At 37.1% G+C, this 16,666-nt stretch overlaps 1 protein-coding gene across 50 annotated transcripts; it reads left to right on the top strand.

Annotated features, from left to right (window-relative positions):
- Positions 1 to 10,170, top strand: LOC149184552 (uncharacterized). 50 transcript variants are annotated; one of them, XR_016257295.1, is made up of 8 exons: positions 1 to 232; positions 663 to 704; positions 749 to 777; positions 935 to 1,026; positions 1,383 to 1,671; positions 4,158 to 4,238; positions 6,427 to 6,471; positions 9,320 to 10,170. XR_016257295.1 is itself a non-coding variant. In XM_089417607.1 (6 exons), exons 1-6 carry the CDS (start codon positions 221 to 223, stop codon positions 9,336 to 9,338), a joined length of 192 nt encoding a protein of 63 aa, XP_089273733.1. In that variant the 5' UTR covers positions 1 to 220; the 3' UTR covers positions 9,339 to 10,170. The 50 variants fall into 50 exon arrangements, 20 of the variants coding, with proteins under 20 accessions (XP_089273733.1, XP_089273730.1, XP_089273729.1 ...); XR_016257296.1 differs by having other exon boundaries at positions 638 to 704; XR_016257297.1 differs by lacking the exon at positions 1,383 to 1,671 and having other exon boundaries at positions 935 to 969.
- The last annotated feature ends 6,496 nt before the right edge of the window (positions 10,171 to 16,666 follow it).

Below are 16,666 nucleotides of genomic sequence, written 5' to 3'. Positions count from 1 at the left end.
CTTTGAAATGGATTGCCTCAGCCGCCACCGTGTCCTATTGTTGACCGTCGATTTCAGGTGTTAGACGATTGAATGATTTGTGATCGTTGATCGAACACTCATCCAGAACTGAACCGTTAATGAGAAAGCCAGACAGACGCACCGCCAGCGAGCCATAGGTAGGAGCGGGAGCGGCCGAGGCCTTGAAATGCGAAGTTAGAAGTCTTGAATTCCTGCAGCCATGGCAGAACAGGTACTCCAGCTCTATTCCTTGAAGGCTTTTTATGGTTTGTTTTATGTATTTTGGATTTTTTAGGGTTTCCGCGGAAGAACAAGCGAGTGTCTGGAGTGAAGAAGATTTTGGTTTATTGAGCTCTTTCAAATTCAACTGTTGTTTTTCTTACATTTGTTTGGCCCATAATATCCAGTTTTTATTAAGAAAACCCTTCTTTTTCACTCTGTTCTGCTTAATGCGTTTTACACGATTCGTGTTAAATGCAAAACGAAGCTCTCTATTTTAAATATCATTTTGCATTTTGTACAAATTTGTGCCAGCAGCTTCACTTGGATTTGCGTTTTACACGATTCGTGTTAAATGCAGAACGAAGCTCTCTATTTTAAATATCATTTTGCATTTTGTACAAATTTGTGCCAGCAGCTTCACTTGGATTTGTTTGTGCCAGGACCATTCCAGCGCTTCGATTTCACATGTTTCACCCTTCAAGGTGAGAACGGGGGCAACGATGATTCACATGTTTCACCCTTCAAGGTGAGAAAGAGGGCAACGATGAATGAAAGGTGAGAAGCGCAGCTGCCCTGTCTCTTTGATAAAAGAGGGTAGCCACAAAAGAAATTTTTAATGCGTTAAATCTGTACTAGGCAGCGGCGTTTTTTAATTAAATGTTGTTATTGTAGCAAGAAATGTTAATTTTTTTATACTTTTCCTAAATTACAGGTAGCCGATCTCATTCTCTTCGTGACAAAATCAGTGTAGGGCAAATCTTCCCCTTCATAAATCTCACATCTCTGTTTCTTCGAAAGAAAAGAGTAACTTCTCCCCTTATTTTCTCAGTTTTGAGCGTTAAGAGCAATAAATTACTGTTAAATAAATTGTTTCATTGACATCTTTAGTGTTTTCATGCCTAATTAAAAATTGCTCGTAATGTTTCAGAGGAGAGTAACGGTATATCTAGGTTTTAAATGTGAAATTGTTTAAAGTTAGGGAGGTTGGAAATGAAATCTATATCTATTGTATTCTCATTTCTCTGCTTTGCCCCTAGAAGACGTTTTTTCTTTTTCTTATTTAATTGAGTATGGTTAAATTCATTGCAGCTGCAGCCAGCCTTGGCTTTTATAATAACAAGTGATTTTAATATTTTTGTTTTTTTTTGGTAAATTATAAGTTGCTGGTTCCAACATCAACCATCTCCTTGTCTTGAAAATAAGAGCAGTAAATGAAAAGCCAGGCCTCCTGGCGATGAGACTCTTAGACTCTTAGCAGTGACTGAACCGAAACTCTTCGCAGTCATTGAACCGAAACGTGTCTTCGCAGTGATGAAACGTCTCTTTCTTCTTGGTTTCCTGTCTTTCTTCCTGCCTGAGGGCCGCGTATCCAGCGCAGATAACAGCACTATTTCTACTGTCTGCTTCACACATGGGATTTCTGCTCTTCTGGTTGCAAAATTCTTAGCGGTCAGTGTTTCTTGCCCTTCTTTCTTTATGCTTTCTGATTTATGTAAGCCATTCTTCCTCTTATGGCTTCTGATTTATTCTTTTAAAGCTGTTATGGTTTGATTTGTTCTTTGCTCTGCTTTCAGTAAGCCCTGTACTATGTTTTCTACATGTGCAAATAACTTGAATCATGAAGACAATATGTACGTTTAACCAGTGGTGTCAGCCTCGCTGCAACCATTTTTTGTAATAGAATTTTACCAGTTTCTGTTAGAAAAAACAGTGCTTTAAATCTCAATCATGCAATCGGTGCATTGAATATAGGTCTCAGCACAGATCCATCTGCTGAGGTTGTTGAGCACCCTGTGCTCTACAATCCGGATGCACGTGGAGGATCAATCAACAATTCCTTTGGATATCAGTGCATTGGAATTAAATGACGAATTGGGTGGACGGAATAAAGACCTCAGCGCAGTCCCATCTAAACCCTGATTTGATATGAGATTATTGGGTGCACTGATTATGGACCTTAACGCAAACCCATCTAAACCCCGCTTGGATATAAGTTACTGGATAAATTTAATATAGACGTTGGCACACACCCATGTAAACACTGATCTGATCAGAGGTTGCGAAACTAAATGATGCATACCTCAATTTCACATAAATGGCCGATGCAACTGTTCCAAAAGTTAACCCAAGGTCTGCCCCAAAAGGTACTTCTTCTACTTCTGGTTCAAGATTTGTTCAATAGGCTTCAAGATTTCTCCAAAAAACTCTCCAAGATGCTGATTCAAGGCTTATTCAAAAAGCTTCAAATTCTGTTCAAGAGGTTGATACATAATGTCTTTAGAAGCTGCTCCAAAGCTCTTCAAGGGTTACTGAGAGTCATTCCAAGTACATCACTCGACATCACTGGTTTGAGATCATTGCACTGGTCAATGTTCTGATTTGGAGCTCAAAACATAGAACCTATTTGCACAATCGCATTGATTCCTCACAGTGTTCCACTATTCATCATTTATTCCATTGTACATACCGACACTTACTTCGGACTTGCATCAACTGAGCATGGTCAGTTTTCCTAATCAGCAGAGATCTAAGCCTTGCATATTACCCTTTGCAATCGACTTCTTAAATTGTTCAATTAAACTGTTATATGTACCTTCGCTGACAACTTGAAGGAGGTCTGAAATTTTTATTCACAATCTGTCTAAATTTATAGTATGCCCCAGCTCTCTAGCAATTGTTCCCGTGGTATTGTTGGAGGACAGATCGATGTTTGATACTTCCAACAGTCTCTAACTCTATATGCAATGATTACCATACAGAGAGTGGTGCCTTTAAGTTTTGCTTACTTATCTCCATAGGATGAAGAGCTTGTGGAGTTATAGTTTGCAATAGGGATCATCTAAATGATATTGCTGACGCTGTTATCCATCACACTCCAGCTCTATCCAAAATAGTCTAGAAAAACTACATTTGTTGCATCTTAATCTAAACTGAAATTTCTGAGAACGAAATCTTCATTTTTCAGTCATAAGAAAACTTTTACAACTGAGATTTATATGCCCAGAAATTCTCTTTATTTCAGCACAAGGGATCTTAGAAATTACAGCTTTTATTCTACACTTAAATCTACTCCTAAGACTGTAAAATTCATTAGATAATACCTGTAACATCTGACCAGTGATTCTGTCTCATAAATATTCAATCCTTAACAATCTAATAACCCTTAAGTCAGATTCATAATAAGTCCTTAAAACCTTCAATATTCATTATATATTTCAGGACTTAGCGGAGTTAGGGAGGTCACCCTTGTGTTCGCACTACACCATCCTCAAGTGAGGGAAGATGTTGCTCACGTAACAATGATGACTCTTCCATGTTCCACTTGGATTTCTTTTAATGAGGACTTTACACATAAGGGATGGTTTCAGTTATGGGCCCTTCAGCTACATCTCCCCTGCCTTACTGAGATTCCTATTTTACTGATTGGGCATATTGCTACTTGCAGTGGAGGAAAGTACAAGAAACATTGATCTTTCTCTTTGGGTTGTCTGGCAGATATCCCACAAAGTACAACCTTATATTCTAGCTATACTCTCAATTACAGAGTATAAGTAGGGTAAAATGTTTTTAAATATGAAGGTCTTACAACAAGGTGGCTGGAAGTTCTTGTAACGAGATCCAATCTTGTTAACTTTGGAAGTAATTTGACTCATAAAATGTATTTATATATTTTACTTCTGAAATCACTATTTAAGTTTGCAAAGTTATACATATTCTATTTTTAGTGTGCAAAGTCATGCATATTCTATCTGTAAATTTGAATTGATAACTTTTGAATGATGCAACATATTTTTTTAACCATCAAATTATATTAAAAAATGATATTAAACTACTTGTTCTCGGATCATCTTGCATGTAGTTTAATCTCTGTTTTGTTATTGAATTTCTCCCTACCTTTATCTGACAATATCCATTTTTTACTATATGTGAAGCAGTTGCAAACTAATTTGTAGTTGCTGTTCAACTTTCAGCGTTGAAGGACATTTCTGGACGTTCTCTGTATTGCTTCAACTCCGGTAACAACCTTAATCTCCTTTCCGAGTTTTTGCTTCATTTCTATTTCATCCATGGACCATGATAGAAAATCCTCTTCCATCAATTGTACATTAGCCACTCAGCAACTATAATATTTTACCCTATTTACAAGAACAACATTCCTTAGTTTTTTTTTTCACTTTCTTGTTTTTTTACAATACGTATTTCTGTGTGGCCCTAAATAAAGAAACAATACGTTACAAATTTCTTAGAAGAGATGGTATTATTTCCTTTTTTGGTCCACACAACGGGTTCCTTCAAGACTTTTACAAAGTCTTCTTCTTTGCTGACCCTAATGACCTTATTATGACACTCTGCCCTAACCAACATGGCAACTTATATTTGGCAAAATCTGATACAAAAGAACTCTATATGCAATGATTACCATACAGAGAGTGGTGCCTTTAAGTTTTGCTTACTTATCTCCATAGGATGAAGAGCTTGTGGAGTTATAGTTTGCAATAGGGTCATCTAAATGATATTGCTGACGCTGTTATCCATCACACTCCAGCTGTATCCAAAACAGTCTAGAAAAACTACATTTGTTGCATCTTAATCTAAACTGAAATTTCTGAGAACAAAATCTTCATTTTTCAGTGATAAGAAAACTTTTACAACTGAGATTTATATATGCCCAGAAATTCTCTTTATTTCAGCACAAGGGATCTTAGAAATTACAGCTTTTATTCTACACTTAAATCTACTCCTAAGACTGTGAAATTCATTAGATAATACCTGTAACATCTGACCAGTGATTCTGTCTCATAAATATTCAATCCTTAACAATCTAATAACCCTTAAGTCAGATTCATAATAAGTCCTTAAAACCTTCAATATTCATTATATATTTCAGGACTTAGCGGAGTTAGGGAGGTCACCCTTGTGTTCGCACTACACCATCCTCAAGTGAGGGAAGATGTTGCTCACGTAACAATGATGACTCTTCCATGTTCCACTTGGATTTCTCTTAATGAAGACTTTACACATAAGGGATGGTTTCAGTTATGGGCCCTTCAGCTACATCTCCCCTGCCTTGCCGAGATTCCTATTTTACTGATTGGGCATATTGCTACTTGCAGTGGAGGAAAGTACAAGAAACATTGATCTTTCTCTTTGGGTTGTCTGGCAGATATCCCACAAAGTCATCCAATCCAGTAGCCACAGAGACCTGGATTTCCAACAAAACTGAGGCAAAAATCGTTCCCATCAGATAAAATGTACAGACTTGAGAATATCAAGAAGAAAACTGAATTTGATCTAGAAATAAAATGTGTTCATTATAACTATACCTTTCTGGGGTAAACCTTGTAAACCAGTGATTCTGTCTCATAAATATTCAATCCTTAACAATCTAATAACCCTTAAGTCAGATTCATAATAAGTCCTTAAAACCTTCAATATTCATTATATATTTCAAGACTTAGCGGAGTTAGGGAGGTCACCCTTGTGTTCGCACTACACCATCCTCAAGTGAGGGAAGATGTTGCTCACGTAACAATGATGACTCTTCCATGTTCCACTTGGATTTCTCTTAATGAAGACTTTACACATAAGGGATGGTTTCAGTTATGGGCCCTTCAGCTACATCTCCCCTGCCTTACTGAGATTCCTATTTTACTGATTGGGCATATTGCTACTTGCAGTGGAGGAAAGTACAAGAAACATTGATCTTTCTCTTTGGGTTGTCTGGCAGATATCCCACAAAGTACAACCTTATATTCTAGCTATACTCTCAATTACAGAGTATAAGTAGGGTAAAATGTTTTTAAATATGAAGGTCTTACAACAAGGTGGCTGGAAGTTCTTGTAACGAGATCCATTCTTGTTAACTTTGGAAGTAATTTGACTCATAAAATGTATTTATATATTTTACTTCTGAAATCACTATTTAAGTTTGCAAAGTTATACATATTCTATTTTTAGTGTGCAAAGTCATGCATATTCTATCTGTAAATTTGAATTGATAACTTTTGAATGATGCAACATATTTTTTTAACCATCAAATTATATTAAAAAATAATATTAAACTACTTGTTCTCGGATCATCTTGCATGTAGTTTAATCTCTGTTTTGTTATTGAATTTCTCCCTACCTTTATCTGACAATATCCATTTTTTACTATATGTGAAGCAGTTGCAAACTAATTTGTAGTTGCTGTTCAACTTTCAGCGTTGAAGGACATTTCTGGACGTTCTCTGTATTGCTTCAACTCCGGTAACAACCTTAATGTCCTTTCTGAGTTTTTGCTTCATTTCTATTTCATCCATGGACCATGATAGAAAATCCTCTTCCATCAACTGTACATTAGCCACTCAGCAACTATAATATTTTACCCTATTTACAAGAACAGCATTCCTTAGTTTTTTTTTTCACTTTCTTGTTTTTTTACAATACGTATTTCTGTGTGGCCCTAAATAAAGAAACAATACGTTACAAATTTCTTAGAAGAGATGGTATTATTTCCTTTTTTGGTCCACACAACGGGTTCCTTCAAGACTTTTACAAAGTCTTCTTCTTTGCTGACCCTAATGACCTTATTATGACACTCTGCCCTAACCAACATGGCAACTTATATTTGGCAAAATCTGATACAAAAGAACTCTATATGCAATGATTACCATACAGAGAGTGGTGCCTTTAAGTTTTGCTTACTTATCTCCATAGGATGAAGAGCTTGTGGAGTTATAGTTTGCAATAGGGATCATCTAAATGATATTGCTGACGCTGTTATCCATCACACTCCAGCTCTATCCAAAACAGTCTAGAAAAACTACATTTGTTGCATCTTAATCTAAACTGAAATTTCCGAGAACAAAATCTTCATTTTTCAGTCATAAGAAAACTTTTACAACTGAGATTTATATATGCCCAGAAATTCTCTTTATTTCAGCACAAGGGATCTTAGAAATTACAGCTTTTATTCTACACTTAAATCTACTCCTAAGACTGTAAAATTCATTAGATAATACCTATAACATCTGACCAGTGATTCTGTCTCATAAATATTCAATCCTTAACAATCTAATAACCCTTAAGTCAGATTCATAATAAGTCCTTAAAACCTTCAATATTCATTATATATTTCAGGACTTAGCGGAGTTAGGGAGGTCACCCTTGTGTTCGCACTACACCATCCTCAAGTGAGGGAAGATGTTGCTCACGTAACAATGATGACTCTTCCATGTTCCACTTGGATTTCTCTTAATGAAGACTTTACACATAAGGGATGGTTTCAGTTATGGGCCCTTCAGCTACATCTCCCCTGCCTTACTGAGATTCCTATTTTACTGATTGGGCATATTGCTACTTGCAATGGAGGAAAGTACAAGAAACATTGATCTTTCTCTTTGGGTTGTCTGGCAGATATCCCACAAAGTCATCCAATCCAATAGCCACAGAGACCTGGATTTCCAACAAAACTGAGGCAAAAATCGTTCCCATCAGATAAAATGTACAGACTTGAGAATATCAAGAAGAAAACTGAATTTGATCTAGAAATAAAATGTGTTCATTATATCTATACCTTTCTGGGGTAAACCTTGTAAAGTTCTGTGTGGCAGGAATATTCCCAGACAAATTGTTTTGGCAGAGGTTTCTGTAATTGTGGCAGAGGTTCCTTCAAGACTTTTACAAAGTCTTCTTCTTTGCTGACCCTAATGACCTTATTATGACACTCTGCCCTAATCAACATGGCAACTTATATTTGGCAAAATCTGATACAAAAGAACTCTATATGCAATGATTACCATACAGAGAGTGGTGCCTTTAAGTTTTGCTTACTTATCTCCATAGGATGAAGAGCTTGTGGAGTTATAGTTTGCAATAGGGTCATCTAAATGATATTGCTGACGCTGTTATCCATCACACTCCAGCTCTATCCAAAACAGTCTAGAAAAACTACATTTGTTGCATCTTAATCTAAACTGAAATTTCTGAGAACAAAATCTTCATTTTTCAGTCATAAGAAAACTTTTACAACTGAGATTTATATATGCCCATAAATTCTCTTTATTTCAGCACAAGGGATCTTAGAAATTACAACTTTTATTCTACACTTAAATCTACTCCTAAGACTGTAAAATTCATTAGATAATACCTGTAACATCTGACCAGTGATTCTGTCTCATAAATATTCAATCCTTAACAATCTAATAACCCTTAAGTCAGATTCATAATAAGTCCTTAAAACCTTCAATATTCATTATATATTTCAGGACTTAGCGGAGTTAGGGAGGTCACCCTTGTGTTCGCACTACACCATCCTCAAGTGAGGGAAGATGTTGCTCACGTAACAATGATGACTCTTCCATGTTCCACTTGGATTTCTCTTAATGAAGACTTTACACATAAGGGATGGTTTCAGTTATGGGCCCTTCAGCTACATCTCCCCTGCCTTACTGAGATTCCTATTTTACTGATTGGGCATATTGCTACTTGCAGTGGAGGAAAGTACAAGAAACATTGATCTTTCTCTTTGGGTTGTCTGGTAGATATCCCACAAAGTCATCCAATCCAATAGCCACAGAGACCTGGATTTCCAACAAAACTGAGGCAAAAATCGTTCCCATCAGATAAAATGTACAGACAGAGTTATTTTCAGAATAATTGTGAGGGTATTAATAAATTGTAATTTGGGGACAATAAAGAATGTAGTAAATGATATTTATAGACAATATCCACACTAAAGAATAGTTAGACAGAAAATGAGATGCTAATATATATGTCACATAAAATGTGTAACAAAAATGAAGGTGGCATTGTTTATTTGGGAAATGCTAATGTATTTACAAGCGTTCCAGGTATTTTTGTTCCAAGCAACCTTTAAGGAAAATCAAAGAGAAAGATGTAAAGATGGGATTATACAATGTGATACAAACCAAGCCATTTGTAGATAAATTGTAGAAGAGAAGATCAATGGTTTATATGTTAAGCTAAATGTGCAACTCTGAGTAGAAGCTATGGGTTCATACTATCACCTCAATGTACTGTTATGGGTATTATTCTTCTCTTGAAATTGATGTAATTATTTAATCTCTATTTAATAATCCTCGTTGTTGTTCAGCTATGGAAATCTCTTTTGAAAAAGGGTTCAATAAGATGATAGTGTTGTTCATGGGGCAACTCAGACTGTCAGAACTTAGACCTATGACAACATGGAGAGGAAGAAATAGTCAGAGAAAATGCAGGGTTAGATAGCCTAAAAAAATCTCTTCCTATACAGAATCCAGATTGCTGTGGAGACTTGAGGAAGGGATGGAATAACATCAAGAGAAAACTGTCAAGATTCAAGAGAAAACTGTCAAGATAGACGAAGAAGGACAATAGTTTTGGTGCTGTATCTCAGGGTACAGCAACCAGAATTACAGGAATTAACAGCAGATGTGTCTGAGCAAGTTGAATTCTGCTATGTGATGAACTAGGATTTGGTGCCTATTATGGTATTATTTCCTTTTTTGGTCCACACAATGGTGTTGCCTTCTGAAGTCCACTTTGGCATCTGTGGGTTCTGTACTCTAACGGCTGCTGCAGCACCCGTGAAAGGGCGCGCATGAATATATTTGTGAAGACGCCGGTGACATTGTAACCCAAAAGCAATAGCTGCCATTGTAGAATCCAACGATAGAGATTGCTGATATTACTGTTAGCAGAGTCAGCCATGTTCAGCACTGCCGAGAGTCGAATGTTTGTAATATCATAATATATTTCTGCCAACATTCCACAGTTCAACTTAGCCGGAATCAGGGAAATAAAAGAATTTGCAATTTGAATAGTTCAGATCGCAAAACCCTTTAAATTACACTCTTGAATGGACTTCTCAATTACAGTTCTAAAAATGGATCAGACTGTAATTTCCTGTAATGAAAGTGTTTATTTAGATCCTGGAGGGGAAACCTCACTACTGTTATCTCTCAATTTAATTGATAGTCATCAAATAAGCATAATGATTCCTTATAAGTGTTTGTTTTCATAATCATAAAATAATAGTGTCTTGGTATCCTTGGATAATGACAAGGATCATGGCCAGTATGGTTGGCGAATAGAATTTTATATGGGTTTTTATGATGTTATTCTGAAGGATTTACTTCCAATGGTAGAAGACTATAGGAATTTATTTTGGATTTATAGTTTTTATTTTTATTTTTTTATATGGTTATGACTGATGTTTTCAAAATGTATAGCCTCCTTTATATTTGCTTATACAAAGTCATTGCCAACGTAATTTTTTAAAGGTTGAAATCCATTAAATCCATTTTATCAACCACCATTCACAAGAACAAATTGTTAGTCATTGCCAACGTAATTTTTTAAAGGTTGAAATCCATTAAATCCATTTTATCAACCACCATTCACAAGAACAAATTGTTTTTGAGAAGGCAGGTTGATGATGTTTTATGTAATGGAGTTACCGCAACGAAATTGCCTTTTTTGTGTTATTAACTTATTTAAAGTTAATGATGAATTACTTTTCTAATGACCAAGTAAAAAGGAAGTTTTTAGACTAATTACTTTAGCTTAAAAGACATATCGCAAGTGATAATCTCATCTACCTCAAATGCTTGTAGAGCTTCTCATTAGATTCATTAGGGATGAGATCCATTAGGGATACATGTAATGGAAACGGCATGAACAACCAAACCGAGAACGATTTTCCATGAAGATCAACCATGCTATAAAAGGAGGAACGTCTTGGTTGAGGAGGACCTTAAAACTCGTGTTTTTTTCGTGGCTTTGATACCATTATGGAGTGTAGCAGAAGTATATGATAAGCATTTAACACATTTAATCAATAGTATATAAATATCAAAACAATATCTTATGACTCTTGGTTTCATTTTCTAAAGGGTCTCTTGGACTCTTAAAGATAATTCAAGTTTACTTGTGATTTTCAATTTTCGTTTCAAGTGAATAAAAGAAATTTACCACCCAGCCTGTCTTTTTGCATGCTTACAACCACCAATCTGATACTACAATTGAGTGGCCAACAATTGGTTTATCGCCAGTCAATGAATACAACACAGAAGATCTACTCTCTATGGCTTTCCCCGCCCTTTTCCCGACAGGCGCTGCAATGCCAAATCAGCCAAGAATGAAAGCAGTGCAGTTACATGAATATGCACTTCATCTCATACATTACTACGATAACAGATTTGGAAGCCACCCACGCTTTCGTTATTACATATATAATCTCATGATGTGGCATCGCAGTCAAGCAACAACGTCGATTTTTGTGAAAAAAAACATCACAGATAACTTTCCAATATCTATTCAAGATCTGAACATTCGATTAGAACAATTTCCAGATGAGCAATTGGCAGAGCAAGTCATGCGATTTGGTAGCTCTTTACGTGGAACAAGGTCATTTTGGCACAAAGCTAAAAATGAACTAATGGACATGATATCTCAACTCGGTTGCCCGACGTTCTTCTTCACATTAAGTGCAGCTGATACAAAATGGCCTGATCTTCATGTAGTCATGCCCGGATGTCTTCCTACTGATATTGGAAAACAACAAAAGTGGAGAAATGATAACATTATCTCTAACCCACATTTAACATCACTATATATGCACCATAGATTCACAGCATTTCGTGAGATTATCTTAGAGAAACACTTGAATACAAAAGATTACTGGTACATGTACGCATTCTACCGCATTTTTTTTCCTCCAATAACTCTAAACAACATTCCTCACCTATTGCAAAATTATCTTACAAAAACGCATACTTGTTAGGTATGAATGGCAACATAGGGGATCTGCGCACATCCATGGTTTCCTTTGGATAGAAAATGCACCTGATATGGAGAATCTCAACTGGGAAGACACAGAAGCAGTCAATATTGCAAGGCAGTTCTTCGACAAATATATTTCCGCTTGGAACCCTCGTGCTCCTTCGACTACAAACCAACCAAATGCTTGGACAAATCCCGAAGACCCTTGCCTGTTGTCCACACCGCAAATCTTCCGAACCAATCCTTTCAATGACTATGAACAGCTCGTCAATTGTGTTGAACGTCACACAAAATGCTCAGAAAGCACGTGCCTAAGAAAAAATGGATCCTCACTCCAATGTCGTTATAAAGCACCGTGGGAATTACATCCAAAATCGGCCTTATTCATTGATTCCAATGGCCAAAAAACATACACCCCTGCTCGGAACGACGATCGACTCAATAGCCATAACCCTACCATCCTATCTATTTGGCGTGCAAATGTTGACTGCCAACCAGTACTCTCCATACACGCCGTACAAAAATATATAGCCAAATATGCATCCAAAGCAGAAAAAAAATCTGAAAGCTTCCACGACATGCTACGTAGAATTGTCCTGGCTTCACCCATTGCTGACCCAGCAACATCCGCATTTCGAAAATTTCTTACAGAAACCCTTGTTGATCGTGACATTGGAGCACAAGAAACCTGCCATATGCTGCAAAAATTACCATTAACATTATGTAGTCGGCCATTCATTTCTTTAAATGTAAACCAAAAAATTCTTATGCGCCTTCCACAAACGGACACCACCTCCACTACATCCCCGCACTTCATAGATACATATATCCAGCGCCCTTCTACCCTAGAGTCCACATCACTAATAGAGTTGGCAAGATCCTGGTCATATGATCCTCGTCGCAAAACAAACAAATGGAAACAAAGGCCTACAAAAGCAATTGTTCGGGTCATACCACGTTACTCCTCCATACCATCCACAACAGAACCTTGCTACGCTGACTTTTGCAGGGTTGAACTTATGCTATACAAACCTTTTCGCTGTATCGTACAAGATATAGGAGATTCTGCTGCAGAATTCATCGCAAATTGGCAAACATTTCGCCCATTCTACAATCCTTGGCATCAACACCGCACACTATCTGATATTGAATCTGTCGCAAATGATACCTCAACTATGAATGAAGCCAATCCAACAGACACCATGGAAATAAATGAATGGGAATTACTTTCCCAATTACACCCTACAAATGAGCTTCTCATAAACGACCTTGACATGCTTGGTCTTCGTGGCTTTGATGACACCCATAACTAGAATCATACCACTATCCCATTGGATCTACAAAATAATGCAATACAATTCATTGAGAATAGCCGCTCCATCCACCGCATTCTTCAAACACATCAACATACCCTGCCGACCCTTACTACATTATCTCCAATGCAAAGAAAAGCTCTAAATATTATTTTTAATCATTTTGCTAGGAAGGATTATTTACCCGCTCTCAGAATGATAATACAAGGCACTGCTGGTACGGGAAAATCCCTCCTTATTAATTGCATCAAAGATATGCTCATAGGCCTTGCAAGCCTGGAACCTTCACCGATCATGCTCCTCGCCCTACAGGGGTTGCCGCCTTCAACATACAAGCATCGACAATCCATTCTGCTTTGCACCTTCCTATAAGGGATCTTATGCCGTTAGAAGGTAGTGCTCTTGCAAAATTCCAAGAAGAACTAAGGCATATAAGATACATACTAATCGATGAAATGAGCTTCATTGGGCCAAAGCTTCTCAGCCATATTGATGAACGTCTTCGCGAGGCATTTCCCCACCAAAGAAACACTCCTTTCGGTGGTTGTTCCATAATATTGGTTGGTGATCTCGGTCAACTACCACCCGTCAAAGACATACCTCTATATGCAGGGACGAGCCACGGAAGCGCACTGTGGAACACCTTCAACACAGTCATCACATTAGACACAATATTTCGTCAACAAGGCGACGACATCGCACAGGTTACTTTCAGGAACATTCTCCAGAACATTAAAGATGCAAATCCAACAATCGACGACTACAACGTACTCATGTCGCGCACAGATTCCTTTTTATCGGAAGAAGAAATATGTTCATTCCATGATTCCATGCATCTATTTCCAACAAATGCTCAAACAATGGTCCATAATAAGCAAATGATGAAATCTCTAAACACTCCTATCGCACGATCCATAGCTGAAGATGACAACACATATTCCAGTCTTTCCTCTGAAGATGAGCAACTTGAGCGAATTGTATTGCTATGCAATGGCGAAAAAGTTATGTTGACTTCCAACCTTTGGGTTTCAGCCGGTCATGTTAATGGTTCCCTTGGAAAAATTGTAACCATCTTTTACAAAGAATCAACTGCACCACCACAAATTCCAACATTTGTTGTCGTAGATTTCCCCAAGTACATTGGGCCTCCTTGGGATGAAAGAAACCCCACTCACTTGCCTATTCCAGCAGTAAAAAGAAATGGTCGTGCACAAATTCCACTGAAGATGGCTTGGGCTTTAACCATACATAAATCTCAAGGTATGACACTTCCAAAAGCAACAATTGACATTGGAAAAACAGAACGTCAGGGTCTCACATTCACAGCTATTTCAAGAGTGCCTTCTCTACAAGATCTCCGGATTAACCCCGCATTCAGTTTCGATCGTTACAGTAAAATGAAGGACAACAAAAACATTGCTCGCAGAAAAAACGCAGAAGAAATTCTCCGTTCAATGCCGCCTCCAGATAATCTGCTCCAACCCGTACTTTGACATCACCAAAAGGTTTCCTCCATTTATTTACCTCATTCTATTTCATAACATACTTTTCATATCTTTCAACAACAACATACTTTAATCAATATTAGTAAATAAGCAAATATTAGAATGTCTTTATATTATCTGTACATCTCATTCTAACCTTTTCTTTCTTTTGCAGCAGGCCACATGGGCTCAGAAATAACATACCTGCACAACTACATGTAGATTGACAAGCAAAAAAACTGCATCTCCAGCTGTGCATTAACCTCCAATGGTGTTCAATATGCCGTTATTCACCATGCATCTTCCACTGACAATATATGGATCCCCATAGCAAAGGTAACTTCATTACCATTCATTCCAAATTCATTTTAACACAACTCACCTGCAAAGTATTGCTAATAAATTTTTGCAGCTGATTTACATATTACTAATTCTAACAAAATATAAATTTTGCAGGTCCATTGCTGCTTCTTCAGGCCTTCGCTACCTCCACCATGTTTTCATACAACTTCAAATATGGAATGACAAGCACAATGTTCTTTATACTATTATATTCCTTCTCGAACCTCATTTGTTACAATTCACTGTTTGTATTTTCCATTTCAAACTTGAAAAAGGATGTTTCAAGATGAAATACCGTTTTCATGGTTTGTTTCCTCACATCTATTTGTGTTTTCCATCTCAAGCTTTAAAAAGGATGTTACAACACACTATTTGTATTTTCCATTTCAAACTTTAAAAATGATGTTACAATACACTATTTGTATTTTCCATTTCACACTTAAAAAAGGATGTTTCAACATCAAATACCATTTTGATAGTTTATGTCCTCACAACTATTTGTGTTTCCCATTTCAAACTTAAAAAGGGATGTTTCAAGATCAATGCCATTTTGATAGTTTATGTCCTCACAACCATTTCATTGTCAATGGGTTTTAACATATTTTGTTTACAAAATCAATTGACTTTAATGATTATAATACATGTTCTCAATATATCTTCATATTAATTTAATTTTCCATTTGAGTAATGGTTTCTTAAATAGCCCTTTCCAAATTAATATGGTTGCCCGGTTGTTGTTCGCATATTAATTTAATTTCCCATTTGAATAATGATTTCTTAAATAGCCCTTTCCAAATCAATATGGTTGCCCGGTTGTTGTTCGCATGGATTCATTCATTTATCTTCACCTTTAACTCCACAATTTTTACCAACTACAAACAAAGGTCTCTAAACAGGTTCAATGCATATTTATGGCTGCTTGCATGCCATTTCAACGGTTTTAGGCATCCCTCCCTCAAATTAAAACTCGAATTCATCGACCCTTGCTTCCAAAAAAGCCCGCAAAAGCCTATTCACGTTTCAATATTCTTCCACACACTATGCCTTACGGCGTTTCCTTTGCAACACTAGGTGCAAATGCTAGTTATATTTACATGAAGGTTAGATGTTGGACCTTTCCATTACATATAACAACAGTGGCATTCCTGACCTTCTGACTCGTCTTAATTGGTGTTGAGACACATACTGAAATAGAACGAAACTAGGATCGCAGACCCCAACCTCCCGACTCCCGACTTCCCTCTCAACTTGACCTCCCAACTTGCCTCATTTCCCAACCTACTGAACTCCCTCTTAACCCGACCATGTTCCAAGTGGGGCTCTCACTATCTAATACAATATAAAATATACAGTATATGAAGAATGTCTAGACTTCTAAGCAGCTTATTCACCGCCCCTTTCAAAGGTTGGAGATCGAACATGAAACATTTTCGAAGGATAGACCTTCAGGGTTTTGATGGCGAAGGAAAGTCTCTTGGTCGGAGGTCGGACATCACAACACAATGAAAGAACAATCTCTTGCCCCTACCTCCCGACTCT

Source organism: Pinus tabuliformis, chromosome 3_2 (assembly GCF_031772625.1).
Source record: "Pinus tabuliformis cultivar Carrire ecotype Pingquan chromosome 3_2, CPIR1, whole genome shotgun sequence".
In the NCBI taxonomy this organism is placed as follows: Eukaryota; Viridiplantae; Streptophyta; class Pinopsida; order Pinales; family Pinaceae; genus Pinus; species Pinus tabuliformis.
Note: the sequence above shows the minus strand (reverse complement) of the source record. Positions and strands in the feature narration are given on the sequence as shown.

What these genes read in the sequence shown, in the direction of transcription:
- LOC149184552 (XM_089417589.1), top strand. Translation starts at nt 575, where the DNA reads ATGCAGAACGAAGCTCTCTATTTTAAATATCATTTTGCATTTTGTACA. An exon ending in AGGGCAACGATGAATGAAAG is followed by an intron (nt 778 to 4,154) that starts GTGAGAAGCGCA and finishes CTATATGTGAAG; the next exon opens with CAGTTGCAAACTAATTTGTA. An exon ending in TCTGTATTGCTTCAACTCCG is followed by an intron (nt 4,239 to 6,387) that starts GTAACAACCTTA and finishes CTATATGTGAAG; the next exon opens with CAGTTGCAAACTAATTTGTA.